Source organism: Toxorhynchites rutilus, chromosome 1 (assembly GCF_029784135.1).
Source record: "Toxorhynchites rutilus septentrionalis strain SRP chromosome 1, ASM2978413v1, whole genome shotgun sequence".
Taxonomy (NCBI): Eukaryota; Metazoa; Arthropoda; class Insecta; order Diptera; family Culicidae; genus Toxorhynchites; species Toxorhynchites rutilus.
Window position 1 is genome coordinate 203,799,045 of NC_073744.1, and position 17,003 is coordinate 203,816,047.

Sequence of the window (17,003 nt, forward strand, 5' to 3'; positions counted from 1 at the left end):
CAATCCATTCGTTATCACGTCTGGTTCAGTAAATTTTGATCCCACTTTCCAGCTCGAAAAGAAAGCCTCGCGGGAGCGGTTTTTTTATGATCCCAAATGCATGTCCCACACTGTTGATTGCAGTGTCAGCTCTGAACTCAGCGCTAGTTAATAAAAATTCCATCTCGCCACAGCAATCAACGGGACGGGGAAGGCTGTCGTTTGGGACGCTGCTCACGCACGTATTCGTGTCACGCTAGAAGGATTACATCTTAACCTGACATCACGACTTTGGGAGAGAGAGAGCGAACGCTTCCTTCTTTTGCATACCGTCGCACTGACGGGATGAAAGGATAGCACGCGGTGATTCGATAACGTACCGGAAAGTGGAATTTCCCCGAGTTGAATATGTGTGTGTGTGTGTGTGTGTGTGTGTGTGTGTGTGTGTGTGTGTGTGATACTACCTAGAAGGAAGTCGGATGTAAGTGACTGAAATGATCCGATATTTATGGCAGCCACGTGATTGAGTCTGGGAGGGGTGGAAAGTGACATCGCGCACGTGACGTATGAATGACACAGTTGATTGAGAGAAAAACTGATTTTCCATCTGATGCTTAGAATTTCAATTGCTCGCTGTTTATCATCCGTGCTGTTCGTGAAGTGTATGCCAGGTGGAACGAGATTGAAAATCATTAAAAAGGAATCTTGTTATCTGCGCTTTGAACAATAAGAAACAAATTGAGAATATCTACTTCCATTGGGGGGGGGGGGGGGCGGGGCAATGATTTGACATGGTTGCGTGACTACTCCTTATTTCACACAACCATTCTATTTCCAACCAATGAAATGCGGAAGCAGGAAGACCAAACATAATGGAGGATTTTTATCTCGATGACAAAAATAAGAACCGTTATATTAGCCTCGAAAAATATGGGAATTAGATTGGAAACATTGTCATGTCATCATTCGAAATACTTTCGTCTATAGATCTTTGAATAATTGAATAATTCTTCTTGGAGAAATGCCTTTATGAACCACAGTATGAGTGGCCATTGTATATAATTCGATGTTGAAAATGTTGCGTTCATAATTCACAACATTAGAGATTAACAAAAAATCAAAAAATATGTTCAACAGGGTTCATAATTTATGATTTAAAGCTGAACGTTGAGTTCCCCTGAGGATATTCCGCTTCCTCCTGCGAACCCAAACGTGTTTATTTTCTGCCGTAAGTTTTGAAAGCTGTTAACCGTCCTCGTCGGTTTTTTTTACGGCGGACGAACAAAATGAAATATGATAATTCTTATCTCGGCGACCCGCGTAAATCTGTTGCTGCATGAGACGTTTTATATCAGTGGATGTCATTTCCTTGGAATTGCCTTTTTGCTCCGGCCCCGGTTTGTATTTTCGAGAGTGTACTTTTTGTTGAACAAATTGTGACTAATGTGATTAATTGTACAGTTTTCCTGACCGTTCAGGGAAAATTTGATCGCCATGATCATCAATCAATTACGATTTGGCATTTTGTTGTTTTATCTTGGACAATTAACTGAGGTTAACCACAGAATGGGGGTCTCCGTAGCCACAATGGTTGCGCGTTCGCTTAGTAAGCGATCGATCGTGAGTTCAAAACTCAGGGCCCTCATTGACCATCTTTGTGTTGTTACAGAATAGCTACGTCCACGCAACAATCATCAGCGATGGAGATCGATCCACGGTCGAAATAAGATCGATTCATCCATACAACTGCTCTGCTCTGCAAGACACATCGGGCTGCTGTTCTATAAATAACTCAACAATGATCAATCAACTGTCTCCGCTGTCCGATCTAACTGGATAATGAAAGAACAGATAGAAAACTCTTACGCCTAAATGGCTATTGTGTGAATGTACCATATGTAATGGTATAGAAGGAATACTGGCGAATGGCAACTGTGTGTAATGTGCTAATTATAGATATGATAATCATGTGACATGTACACGATTAAAATTCGGCTCTGTTACAGCTAAAATGCTAATGAGCCTCAAATAAATAAATGGGATAAAAAAAAACCACAGAATGAACTGATAGTTCATATATATTTACAAATATTAACTTCGTTCCATGATGTGGCTATTTCTTTCCTATTTCCATACATTGTTCCTAAAGAATCACAGCTGATTATACGTTTGCATTACCATTCACTGCAATTATGAGGCAAGACAAAAATGAATCGCTGCATGGTCCCATTACTGAGTATGTAAGGCTCGACAAGATTTTCATCGGTGATATGTGTGAACAACAAAAAAACGAATAAGAATCGCGAATGGTGCCGCTGCAAGTTGGGCCAATGTCAAAGGACTCGTCCGGGATTGTTGTGCTGCTTTAATGCAAACAAACCAATTTTCTTCGTGCGCATTGCAGATGAAAGCGGCCTAGGGGTGTCAATTTCTTTTATCCTGCTTGTATTCTGCGTTGTATATTATGATGTAAACATCTGGGGATTGTGAAAAGCTTTCAATGCATAGCGTTCTTTCGTAGAAGAACTATTTTTCGGGAAAACAGCTTCTGAATCTCGTTGTGAAAATTGCATATTTAGACTGTTATTTTTCCAATTTACTTTACTGGTAATTTCTAACTAACCGAAAATATTCTGAAGTATGTGGAATGGAACGAGAAATGTTTTTTTTTCATTTACTACTTTTGTTTTATTGAAATGAATTTATATGGAAGCAACTCTACGCCAAATCAGCCGGCCTCTGCCTTGACCATCTCAGATTTTTTTTTAAACTTGGTTGTTTGATGACAACTACCTCAAATCACTAGTTTTAGTATCAGATGACCAATTTAAATTACGACTGATTTTTCAATGGGGCATTTCCAGAATCGTTGACGTTTTATGCAAAAACACGTGAATCCAGATTTCTGATTGAAAAATTCTGTATAGAGAAGTTGTTGGAAAATCGATGAACTTTCGAGAAAAAAATAACATTGCAAATACACTGTTAGCAAATCTCTAAAAACGTTAAATTAAATATTAGGAATTTTTATAACTCGAAACATGTCCTCTTTGATTATTTCCGGAATATTTTACATACTCGTTTACTTCTTAACCCCGTTGTGTCCCTGTTTCATATCCCTCCTATCCGATCGATAAACTTTTACTTAGTCGCGGCAATACATACACACACTCTTTACAGATGCACTGATCATTCAACAAGAGCCAAAGGTTCTACCGCTCATGACAACTCTACACGAGCTGATGATTGCGCCGGCTAGTGACCATTCTATCCTGGATTCCTCGAGTCGCTAGATATGGGGTACATACTAGGGGGCGTTGCTGATTAATGGTCAGCTGCATCCCAATAAGAAGTATCCCGTGTCGGGCACACGTACAGAGCATTGTAGACAGCAACATCCCAATTACGAGAACACTTGTAATACTAACCTCGAGCCGACCGCGAGTAATCGGTTACATATTTTTTTTTTATCCCTTTTTGTTTATTTTAGGCTCATTAGCATTTTAGCTGTAACAGAGCCGAATTTTAATCGTGTACATGTCACATGTTTATCATATCTATAATTAGCACATTACACAGTTGCCATTTTTCGGCGTTAGACTATTCCCTACTACACCATTGCATATGGTACACATTTACACAGTAGCCATTTAGGCGTAAGAGTTTTCTATCTGTTCTTCCATTATCCAGTTAGACCGGGCAGCGGAGACAGTTGTTGATCATTGTTGAGTTATTTATAGAACAGCAGCCCGATGTTTCTTGCAGAGCAGAGCAGTTGTATGGACGAATCGATCTTTATTCGACCGTGGATCGATCTCCATCGCTGATGATTGTTGCGTGGACGTAGCTATTCTGTAACAACACAAAGATGGTCAATGAGGGCCCTGAGTTTTGAACTCACGATCGATCGCTTACTAAGCGAACGCGCAACCAATGTGGCTACGGAGACCCCCGGTTACATATTACTAACATAGAAAATAAGAAAAATTAACCCCTTGAACGGAAATGATGAGTCCAGCTCGCATAAACTTTCCAGAACAAACTGACTTTATGACGTTAAATGACAGATGACGAATTTCATGCCAACTCATCTTAGGAGTTGGCAGCACCATCTCAGACAGTAGTGAAACGTTGTGGTTGTAAAGACATGGTTCATTTAAGCAACTTTGCATACTTGAAATATTTGAAAAACAGACTACTTTTTGGAAAAAGCCAAAAAATGTATAACTTAAAAACTATGATACCTACAAAATTCTTGTCAAAGGATGAAATGTAGAAAATTGTTTAAATTTTCACCAAAAATTACCAAACAAAATTTGGGAAAAAAATTTCGCTGACAATAAAGTTATTTCAAAAATTAAAATTCATTTCTCTCAAAAACTTACCCTTACCCTTACAAGTCGTCCATACATCGGAAGATGGGTACTTTTACGGGGAAAAAGTTTTTCGAACAACAACTTTTTCATGTCTTCTTTGAAAAAAATACAACTTAATCTAATTTTGTTTAAAGTCATGATAGCTATATAGTGTATTCGACAAAGTTTGTGCTAACTTTTCTCTATTTGAAAACATGTCAAGAACATGCCAAACGTGAGAATTTACACACAAAAATGTTACGAGCAAAAAATTTTTTTTTCAGGAGTCTTCATACAAAAATGACTTATATTCCAAAAACTATAACAGATAGAAAGTTGACGTCTTCGACAAAAGTTCACATTTTTATTAGATCTAAAACTTTGTCGAATACACTATATCGCTATATTGACTTTAAACAAAATTTGGATTAGTTGTATTTTTTCAAAGAAAATATAAAAAAGTTGTTGTTCGAAAAACTATTCCTTGTAAAAGTGCCCATCTTTCGATGTATGGACGACTTATTGGAGATTGTAAAGGCTATTCATATATATATATATATATATATATATATATATATATATATATATATATATATATATATATATATATATATATATATATATATATATATATATATATATATATATATATATATATATATATATATATATATATATATATATATATATATATATATATATATATATATATATATATATATATATATATATATATATATATATATATGTATATTTTTGGGAATTTAAAAAAAATATTTTTTCGAGAAAAATGAATTTTAATTTTTTTAAAAAACATTTTTGTCAGCAAAATTTTTGGTATTTTTTTGAAAAAAAAATTACAATTTCCTACATTTCATCCTTTAACATGAATTTTGTAGGTATCATAGTTTTTAAGTTATAAATTTTTGTTAAGATTAAAGAAAAAAAAAAAATTTCATTATGTTGTCTATTTATTTTTCGAATATTTCAAATATGCAGAGTTGCTTAAACAGCCCATGTTATTACACCCACAACGTTTCATTGCTATCTGAAATGGTGCTGCCAACGGCCAGTCGAGTTGGCATGAAATTCGTCAGATATGACTAAAATAATGGGGAATATTTTATGCGAAAGTTATGACAGTATTGAATTGAGTTAATATGAACCGTAAGTTTCTGTATCAATCCCTCCTCAAAAAACTAAGAAAATAGAACAGTCTGCCAGAGCAGTGCTGACTGAAAATAAATTGTCGTTTAAGGGATTAATTTCTTACCCAAAAAAAGTAATTTAAAAAGTATAATACTTACTTGGCACAAGGATGAAATGTAGGAAATTATTTAAATTCACACAGAAAAACAGCGAACAAGTTTTCAAAAACATGCTGAAAAAAAACTAAAAATTTTAATTTATTTTTTAAGCGTATTTTTTGAAATCTCAAAAAAATATATATGAACAGCGGTTTAAAGTCAGGATAGAGATACAGTGTATTCGAAAAAGTTTTAGATCTTATTAAAATATGAACTTTTGTCGAAAACATCAACTTTCTATCTTTTAGCGTTTCTGGAATACTGGTAACATTTATGTGTGTACGCGAGAAGAGTTTGTTGTTCTGACATATTTCCATATGGAAAAAAAAAAACATTGCACAACATTTCCAATCGCGATAATTTACACATAAATTGTTACGAGTTAAACATTAGTAGTCATTTTTCAAAGAAAACATGAAAAAGTTTTTGTTAGGAAAGCACTTTTCCTTTTTCTTTTTTTAGGCTATTCATATAATGTTTGTTTAGAATTTTTTAAAAACAGATTTCAGAGAAAAAATAATTTTAACTTTCAAAATAATTTCATTTCAATGTATTTTTTTTTTCAAATGTTTGATATTTTTTTAATAAAAACCAAATTAATATCCTACGTTTCATGATTTTACCAACATTTTGTTGGCCTTCTAGTTTTTGAGTTAAGATCAGATAAAAATTCCAAACAAACTCACTCAAAAACTAAGTCCTACTAAATTTTGATTCAAAAATTAAATGTAGGAATTTATTTATGTTTTCAACAAAAAAACATCACACATTTCAAATTTTTTTTTTTAAATATTCATTGAAAAAAAATAAAAGAATCAAATTAAGGTTTCGTAGAAGTATGTTGCATTTTTTAATTCTTAAAAAATGTACATGAATAGCCCATAAAATTACCAACAAGGTGTCCATACATCAGAAGAAGGGCACTGCTACAAAAAAAGTTTTGCCTACACCTCATGTTTTACTTGAAAAATTACTACTAATGTTTAACTCGTATCTTTTTATGTGTAAATTATCGCGATTCACAAGTTCAGAACTTTTTTTTTTATATTTACAAACATGTCAAGAACATGTCAACCGAGAGAATTCATACACAAAAAAACATTATTAACATTAACATTATTTTTTGCAATTTCAAGAAGCTGAACCGGCAAATATGAACTCTAGAGTGTTGATGAAAATGGTCATCTCGCATTTTCGAACAGGACTTCCTGCGAAATGTTGATTACCACAAAAAATACTCAATTGAACCGAAAAATCACCCAAGGGTACATGAAATTGGGATTTTCGAAAAAAAATATGCCAAATGTCTTGAAGTTGCATGAAACCTCGAGATCTATTATCTAAAAAAAATGTTTGTCAAAAATCGACTTTTCAGTCGGAAAAACGACCGATTGCCAAAAAGGAAATTTTTGACTAAAATAAAAAAAACTCGAGATAGCAGTAAATATCAACGTGATTTTTCGGTTTTCAAAAAACTCAAACTGACGTTTTGTGACACTAGCAAATAAAGTTCGACTGAGCTGAAATTCTGCATGGGGTTTTTTTTTGCAATGATCAACATTTTGTGGCACTCTAGTGTTCATATTTGCTGGCTCAGCTTGTTGAGATTGCTCCTGAAAAAACAATGTTTTCATCGCAACATTTTTGTGTATAACTTTTCTCGGTTGACATGTGCTTGACATGTTTGTAAATAGAAAAAGAGCTGAATTTTGCGTGAATCAATATTTTGCAGGAAGTTCTGTTCGAAAATTTGAAGATCACCTTTTTCCCATACATTGCACTCTGATGAACAGTTAACAAAGCGGTGGAGCACTGATTTACAATCAATTTTATTTGTTTATTTTTTTTTTTTTTTCAATATGTACTATTCATGATTTTATGATTTTGGCAAATAATTTGTTATTCTACCGTCGCGCGGTTCGATTATGAAAAAATATTTGGGAACAATTGCAACTTGAGCTCCGCCTCTGAGCTGAAAATGCACCAGACGAAAATATGAAAAGATATTGTTAGGGCAGGATCGTGATTTCTGGCGGATGTAGAAGAATTCAATAGGCACTTTGGATCGCTTAATAACTTGGAATAATTTATTTGAAATTTCTGTTCACTTTGGCGGTACAATTAAAATAACTTATGACTTACATGCTACATGACTTATTATTCCCTAAGTCGAATTCAAATTTAATTCTTTTTACTATTCAAGCTATTATTTAGCTACCTATTCAAAACTGACAGCCTGTTGCAATGATCATTGTTTTCTACTCTTGTATCCAACAAGTGAGCGGTTAACAGTCTTCGTTAAGGTGAAGGTGGAAGCTAGCCATTGTAGTAGTATAGGTAAACCCACGTGTAAAAATGGGGTAATAGTGCTTGTGAGAGAAGAGCAAAGCACACGTAAATAGATAAATTCACTTATCAGACTATGTGACGCTTCATTGACACGAGCCTTTGGATACATTTGAAAAAAAAATAACAATTCAACAATTCCGATGAACAATTGCAAATATAAATATATATAGAAGGTTAATTTGCATATGAAGTAAAATTCTGATTATACGCGAGCGTAACATGAGCAAATTTATCACACATGCGAATTGGGGCTCTTTTGGTATTAACAAGTTCTTCGCATAGTAACTCGATGTTGATAATTCCTTAATATTTTTCTTCATTGATCGTATTGTTTTCACATATTCACGAGCCTTAACCCTTCTCTTCGTTGGCCGAGTCATTTTGATTAAATGTAATACTTTTCCGTTTACTGTTTTTGAAAGCATAGGCAACCGTGGCAGAGTTTCGAGCTCTGCAATACCATTTTCTTACCCAATGTTAAAGTTGCTAAAACTTACATTATAGACCCATTAAACGTAAAAATAATAATTGCTTAAAAAACTTTCAGAGCACTAGCTTGAGTTTTCCGACGTTTTTTAACTATACAGTGCGACAGCAGATGAAAATTTAATATCTTGTGAGTAATCGATTAGAGTTTGGTTGATATTACTTGATTGGAAGTGTGCGAAAACGTTCATTTTCTTTACACTGTTTCGCAAAATTATTTATTTTCGGGCGATGAGTGAGGGAGGGAGATGAAAGAAATCAGCGCCATTGTGTCAGCCATTTGTGGCTAGCTTACACCTTCACCTAAAGGCAAAGAGATAACTCCAAAGTTTGGCGCATTTTTTTTTTTCAAATTACATTTTTTTTGAGTTATGTCACACGCAGCGCTTTTGCCTAACCGAAGTTTAGAAAATAATCTTAAATTGTGAAAAGTTAAAAATTCAAAAAAGATGAAAAATCACAAATTTAAAATTCAATAAAGTGAAAGTTCAAAAAATTAAATTCAATTCAATTCAATGGAGTCGTAAATAAAATAGATCATCAGATAATAAAAATTGTGATTTTTGGCGACTGATATTGATACTGATACTGATACGTACAACATTTTGAAAAATCAGAGATGGTCGCGTAAAAATCGGCTATTTTTCGACTGATTCTATCTTGTTGCACCAGATTCTTGGTGAGCGGGAATTTCAAATATTTTACAGTTGCCAAATTAAAATAAATACGTTGATCACACAGTTTTACATGGACACTAGAGAAAAGTCTTACTAAATTAACTATTATATTAGTCAGAAATTTAAAAAAAAAATCGATGTTGCAGTTTGCTCCTCTAAATGCAATTAAATGGCCTGAAGAAGGGAAAACATTATGAAAAGAATGTGAGAAAAAACTCAATAGCAAATAAGTTAATCGTTAGAAATAATTCAGTAGAGTTTTATTGCAGTAAATGACCTGTTCAAGTGTCACTTTGCCTATTCAAATGTTAAGCCATTAGATTCCATCAGACACGTTAAATCATAGGATCGGATCGTTTGTTAATTTGAGAAGCGTATAAAATCATTATGGTTGTGTCAGTGTTCCAAATTCGTATCGGATAATTCCCATCCAGGGCGAATATATCTGATTATGCCAATTAATGTTAATTGATTTTCTGGTGGGTTACGTTTGCGGTCAATCGGACGATACTTCCTCTTTTTCAAAATATTTCAAAACATGCTCTGTATGCTTCACTCTGGTTTTGCATTTTCTTGGTAGAGTTCGTAGTTTCCGTTATTGAGTTATCCCAATGTGAAAAATTTGACTTTAATCGATATATTTTTTTTTTTTTATCCAAAATATATATTTTATTAAGGCTCATATGGCGTCAGCCTAACGGGGCCGGGAGTTCAATATTTTGACAATGTTTGCTTAGACTATGTTAGTAATATGTAACCGATTACTCGCGGTTGACTCGAGGTTAGTATTACAAGTGTTCTCATAATTGGTATGTCGCAGTCTTCGATGCTCTGTACGTGTGCCCGACACGGGATACTTCCTATTGGGATGCAGCTGGCCATTAATCAGCAACGCCCCCCTAGTCTGTACCCCATATCTAGCGTGGTGCGTCTTTCTCGACTCAAGGAATCCAGGATAGAATGGCGGCGCAATCATCAGCTCGTGTAGAGTTGTCATGAGCGGTACAACCTTTGGCTCTTGTTGAATAATCAGTGGACTGCACAACCTTTGGCCCGTGTATCTGTAAAGAGTGTGTGTATGTATTGCCGCGACTAAGTACAAGTTTATCGATCGGATAGGAGGGATATGAAACGGGGACACAACGAAGGAAACATCATTAAACGTTGACATCGGCGTTTCTGAGGAACAGGTATAGATGAAGCAGAAGATCAGGATCCCGGCTACCTAAGATATCCCGGACGGGGATATCCGATTGTCTGTCTTGTGCTCTCAGTGCTCTAGAGAGCTGAGAGCGAGCAGCATGGAACCGAATACACGACCAGACAACATGCTCGATGTCGTGGTAGCCATCGCCACAATCACAAAGATTGTTTGCTGCGAGCCCAATGCGATAGAGATGCGCGTTTAGGTTGTAGTGATTGGACATAAGCCGAGATATCACGCGAATGAAATCACGACCTACATTCAATCCCTTGAACCATGCACTCGTCGAGACCTTAGGGATAATCGTGTGTAACCAACGACCGAACTCATCACCACTCCACATGCGCTGCCAACTTACGAGCGTATACTGACGAGGAATGTGGAAAAATTCATTATAAGCAATTTGCCTTTCAAAAAGTGTGCCTTCTAAAGCGCCCACCTTAGCTAGCGAGTCCGCTTTCTCATTCCCCGGAATCGAGCAATGAGAGGGAACCCATACTAAGGTAATCTTGAATAATTTTTCAACCAAAACACTCAATAGTTGTCTTATTCTAGTTAGGAAATAAGATGAGCGTTTATCAACCTTCATTGAGCGGATTGCCTCTATTGAGCTGAGACTGTCTGAAAAAATAAAATAGTGGTCGATGGGCAATGTTTCAATGATCCCTAATGCGTAATATATCGCACCCAGTTCAGCGACATACACTGTTTTTTTTTTTTTTTTTTTTTTCTTACTATGGTATGTTTGTCGGCAGCGACATATGAAACTAATTAACACTAAATCACGATCATGCATCATTTCAAGCTAATAAATATATCATTATCTAAATAAATACTACTTATATATACAAATACTTATTGAGAAATGTCTTCATATAACCGGATGAAGTCAGCGAAGCTGCTGGCGTAAAAGTTAGGCAGTTCTTCTGATCTTTCATGAGAAAACATCATGCTTTTCGTCGTGCCACCGCTGAGCATAAGAATCTTCTGGAAGCCACACTTTGTTCCGAAGCCCATGTCTTGCGGAAGCATATCTCCAATAAACAACGTTCGTTTCGGTCTGGTAACATTAAACTGCTCCAGCACAAAGGTGGCCAGTGCTTGACCAGGCTTCCCAAGCACCAGCGCCTTCCGTCGGGAGGCACGTTCCAATATGTCAATGAAATAGCCCGGCCCTATCACGTCCATACTTGAATCCAACGGGACGATTTTATCTGTGGCGCCAGCTATGAGTAAGCAGTCTCGATTTCGCTGCAGGTAACACTTGGCTTTCATCAGATGTGCAAGGGAGATATTTACATCAATGTCCATCACCACAGCTCCGACCTTCGGGCTGTCGGTTTCCTCAAAGAAGTCGGTGTAGACTCGCACCGGATTGGCCACTCTTTCATCAGGAAAACGTTCCGTTGGCCCATCAAGAACCGTGAACCCGGCGTTCCGTAGATAATCCTTGAAAATTTCAGTGCCGATACAGTATACGGCATCCTGCATTTTGATCGATTTGAGGTACTTAACCGTCGTCAACGCCGGATGAATGATGTCACGCTCACTAACATCGATTCCTAGTTTACTGAAGTTTTGTTTGTACTCTTCCATTGTGCGCATCCCATTGTTCGATATGAAAGCAATTTTTTTGCCCTTTTGTTTGAGCAATTGTAATGCCTTATTTACCCCAGGTATTGGTCCGGTAAAATTCCACACTACGCCATCGCAGTCTGATAAAATCATATCAAATGAATCCAGAAATGCGCGCTTCTCCGCTTTGGAAAGATCTAACAGATGACGAATCTTCTCCTTCTTCATGATTCACGAAGACAAGTAACTAGTTACAATAAATCACAATAAATTATTCACAATGATCGTATGTTAATCACCGGAGGAGCACGTGTTATATTTGGTTTCGTTTCAAAAGATTAACTGCAACTGCTTACAGTTGCAGTTAATCTTTTCGATATATGTTGAAAGTTATAAGTCTCATCTATATTCAACCATTCCATGCCTAACCGATATATGTATTGGTTTTCGGATTTATTTTGAAAATTTGTTATTTCGTTCCTTATCGCCAAATATTATAACTTTTTTGTCATTGGGTTTTCCATTTCAGGGTGGTCCGAGAAATTAAAAAAGGAGAAAATTTTTCCAAAAAAAATGATTTTTTTCTGAAAGAAAATTTTTTGAGTCTTGAAAAAATATGACACTCTTTAAAAAAAAGGATTTTGTTTTCGTTTTCAGGATTTTTTTTTAAGTTTCCACGGTTAAAGATAGAGAGCGCCATATTTTTAATATTTTTTCTAGAAAACTGAGGTTTTTTTGCACAACATATCCAAAAATCAGAGAGGCCTTTTTTGTTTTGAGTTATCATTTTCCAAAGTTAACATATTTCCAGTATTTGTTCAGTATCTATACGACTAGATTACCATGACCCTACGATTGTAACATGGTTAGATTATCAATACTCATAAATTCTTTATAAATTCTAATTCGACTACTATACTATACGTAGAGACTTGAATAAATTTCGATGATTTTTGATATATATGAAAAATAAAACAGTTGAACTAATTTTATTCCGAACCTGCCTAAAACCTGCGAACCTGTTAGAAATCATGATATTGCATTATCAAAATATAGAATCTAATCAAAATGGATATCGATATGGAGTTTCTTATAGTTCGGAAAAGATGTATTGAGAACCTTCATTCAATCTAAATCATTTATTATATACAAAAGCAATTATCGACTTTGGTTGTATAACAGCATAGTCTAGGATTAGAATATATAATAAGTATTGATAATGTAACCATTTTAAGTAGTTTTTGACGTAGGACTACGTCTTACATTAAGGGTGACAAATCAGAAAACAAGTCACGTTTTCATAAAATAAAGTTAATGTTAATAACTATTTTTGCTGCGAACAGATTTTAACTATTTGCATGCCAATCGAATCTAAAAATTTTCTAATATTTGTTTGATATGTTATGCATTATAATCTCATAGCCTGCATACGCTTTCCCATTCCCATTCCCAGCATTCCCATTTCTCCATACATTCGTTCTGTCCATTTATGTGCTTTCCCGAACAGAGCTGTCAATAACGAGCAACGTATGCAGCCACTAGAATAGAAACAACAAAAGGGGATAGTGAAAAGAGAATACTTGCGAAGTAAACTCCACCCTTGCATAGTAAGTAAGCTGTCGCTAGCGTATAAGTATTGCATCTCCTCTGAGGAAAACTCTCAGGATCTTTCTGTACCCGAAACAACAAAGCTCGCTTATTCTGCTCGTTTTGTGTTTAATGTTTCACCTCGAGCTGTAAACGCTCGCGAATATTTCACTTGAAGTTTATCGCTGCAACTGTGTACATCTGTAAGACGCGTGTTTGATGCTTGTTGAATGGCGGTGCACGGAAGATGCCTCTCGTTAAATACTCAGTGCAGAAACAAATTGCGACATATGACCAATTAGTTTATTGTTCTCGCAAAGGCAAGAAAGAATCGTTGCTTCTCGAAATGATTCTACAAACCACGCAAGCCATTAAACCTTTTCAGGATCCCCGGTACATTTTACTAAAGAGTTATTTATGAACTTTCAACGTTTTCGCAAATGATATCCGATATCCGAATTGGTATGATATAATACCAACAAATTTGAAAAAAAAGGTTGCATAGTCCTACGTCCTAAGCGGTCGTGTCTCGGATACAACCCCTCGATTTTTTTTACAAAAAAGTGAGTTATATTTGAAAATCGATTCCTTAAAGATTCTAAAAATAAAAAGATTAATCACATAATTCTCTGTGTCTCCCTCTCATATAATTGCGAGCGTTATTCAGCGTTTTTGAGCTCTACGAGATTTTGAAACAAAAAATATACGACAGAGCACATTTTCAATGATCTGATAGCCATAGCACCACGAAATATAAACACAAAGTATGGATCCTACTTCCCTCTGCTGAAGAAAAATGTGCCAAACTGGAATAACACATTTTGTAATGCAAATTAGAATCTCTTGTCTTCCAGATTCAATCATCCCGGGTGTAGTTTCCCAGTTCTTCTCATAATAGGATTGCCGACGTCTCTCAATGGCAGCAGTGGGGTGCAAGAGTTGGATATAAGATACACCCACATCGTCTTCGTTTACCTCCCAGAGAGTTGAGCTTCGTCCGGTTAAAAGTATGATGCTGCGGAACGTGATTGGTGAAAAGGAACATCAGCCCATGCAAACATCCTATTATATGTTGCAATCCGCTGGAATACAACTTTCCCTTGGCAAATAATCGTACAGCTATTCTGGGAAGGTATGCTACATTGCTACCTGAACTGGTTTTCTTTAGATCTGATCTAGATTCAGGCAGTTTTTTTTTTTCGAACAAGATGCTAATGGTGCATTGAAAATAAAACAACCGAGAGTACCAGAAGGAATGCAGATGTTCGGTCATGTTTTTTATATTCTTAGATAGCTTCCTAAGCAATCACGTGGAATGATTGCATGTTACATTCTTTTCGAACATGCCTTGAACATCAATCAATAACAGATTTTAATATTTGTAATAATTCCTAATGTAAAGTAGTTTCATTTCTGCATTCAGTTCAATCGATGAAATCCTTGCTTCCAGTTTTTATTCAAATGTCACATCCTCCCGGAGAAATATTACAATGTGTGAAGGCATTGTTTTGTCTGAATGGTCGGATCGAAGGACGGTCACCGAGATACATGGCAACATTTAAGTCTTTCGCTATAAATATCTGTCCCAATTTAAGGTTAAATATATCTCTCGTTCAAAACTCCAAAGCGTTTGAGGGAAGATAACAGCCAATTCTCCGCCTGTGATTTCTCTCGGTTGGTGGAAGATATCACTGTTCGAGTAAACCAAGTTTTGGGCAGTCATTTATTGCAAACAATTATCAATTTAGATAATTCATTTTTACATGATGACATGAAAAAAAGAATAGTCAATTCGATAAATTTTTTTCTAAAAAGAACAATGAATTATCTGCATTTGATATAAAAGCATTTTTTGTTCCATCAGCCAATCCCAAGATACATCTGGTTTTGCGATTCCGAATTCTAAATGGTTCAAGCCTTATCACGCACATAGATCGTATATGTGATGGAGTTGCATATTGGTTTTCCACCAGAAGTTTTGATTTACTGCTTTTTCTGGCCTGACGATAATGGATTTGACTCGGTTTAGGAAGTTCAAGGAATTTTTATTCCACAGATGTTTATGGTGCGTGCAATGATGAATCAATATGAAAAACCATAAAACCCTACAGAATATCAATCGGAAATTCGAGATGAGGTCTCAGATGGAAGCGATAAAGCAACTTCTGTCAGTCAGACTGCCGGAAACGGAGACACACGGCAATGTGCCGCATCTCTCCGGTGTAGGTTTGCCTTATGAAACTGCGAAAGTAGATAACATAAAATTTATAGCAAAGTGCTGACACACTGCAGTAATCCGTTTCAACCGTGTTTGCGGATTTTTTTTTGTTAGCTCCATTGCTGCCGACTAGAAACGTTTTACTGCGAACGAGGCTGATAAATTAACTTTTATGTTTGCTAGAGCTTCGTAGCCGGATATTTGAGGTAAAAATGTTACTAGAGAATGTGATTGAAGGTTTTGCCATTGATGTTTAGTGTGTATCTAGTTTGCTAGTTTGTGGTTCGCTCATGCAATGGACAGACAAAAAAGTTTATTGATTTTGATGCATTTGATTCGGGTCAACCGAGTTAAATTTACCTTAAAGGTATTCTGTGGATCAACTTTTTTTTTGCAACGAGTACATATACACGTATTGAACAATTCCCGGCCCATACCAATGTCCAAACCTAATCTGTGGAATGCAGTAGTCGATAATAAATATTATCGGAATAATTAATTGACAGAAAATCATTTGTTCGGATGAACATTCCGTTCAGTTCTGTATTCAGTACATTCCGACTCTTCATTCGGGGAACAGTTTGTGTTCCGGTGAATGATTGAAATGGAGATGCCATTTTGATTTAATAATAAATTAAATAACAGTGCGCTGTTGTTATTTATGATGCACACATTCGCACTTCTAGGAAATGTTGCTTAGCATCGATGATTTGCGTTAAAAGCTGAATTTTTGGATCAAATATGGAAAATTTGAAGGGTTGTTCCCGGGGACACGACGAAGTCTCCCGCTTAGTTGACGTAGGATTATGTTGCGATATTTGTTGCATGTTGATTCTTAATATCTTTGAACAAGATGCACCGCAATCGAATTTGACCACGTGTCAGGAGAACGTCCAGCGGTCTACAGAAAAGTATGGGAAGTTAGAAGCTCTATTTTCATATGCCGCTCATATATTTTTTTTTATAAATCTCTATATTGCAAATGATAGGGAAAGTCCAAATTGTTGGAGAAAAAAATATCGTAAACCCATAACTGAGTTGTAGGCCCTTTTTTTTTTTTATCTTCGCTTATTTTTCGTCGGCCTATTTCCGCCACTTTAGTGCCAATCACCGACATCAGGGAGGCGACTCCACCTGTTCCTACCTATCAGACTCAACAACTCATGAGCCGGGCCAACTTCTTTTACTTCCGCTCCGAAGGAAGACGTAACCAGAGATTTTTCGCCTCAGAAAATCCCAACGACGCCAGCTGGGATTGAACCCAGG

At 35.9% G+C, this 17,003-nt stretch overlaps 1 protein-coding gene across 1 annotated transcript; it reads right to left on the reverse strand.

Moving 5' to 3' along the window:
• Positions 1-11,086: 11,086 nt before the first annotated feature.
• On the reverse strand, positions 11,087-12,271 carry LOC129762352 (uncharacterized). The gene has a single exon (XM_055760559.1). The coding sequence runs from the start codon at positions 12,158-12,160 to the stop codon at positions 11,213-11,215; it is 948 nt and encodes a 315-aa protein (XP_055616534.1). The 5' UTR covers positions 12,161-12,271; the 3' UTR covers positions 11,087-11,212.
• Between the last annotated feature and the right edge of the window lie 4,732 nt (positions 12,272-17,003).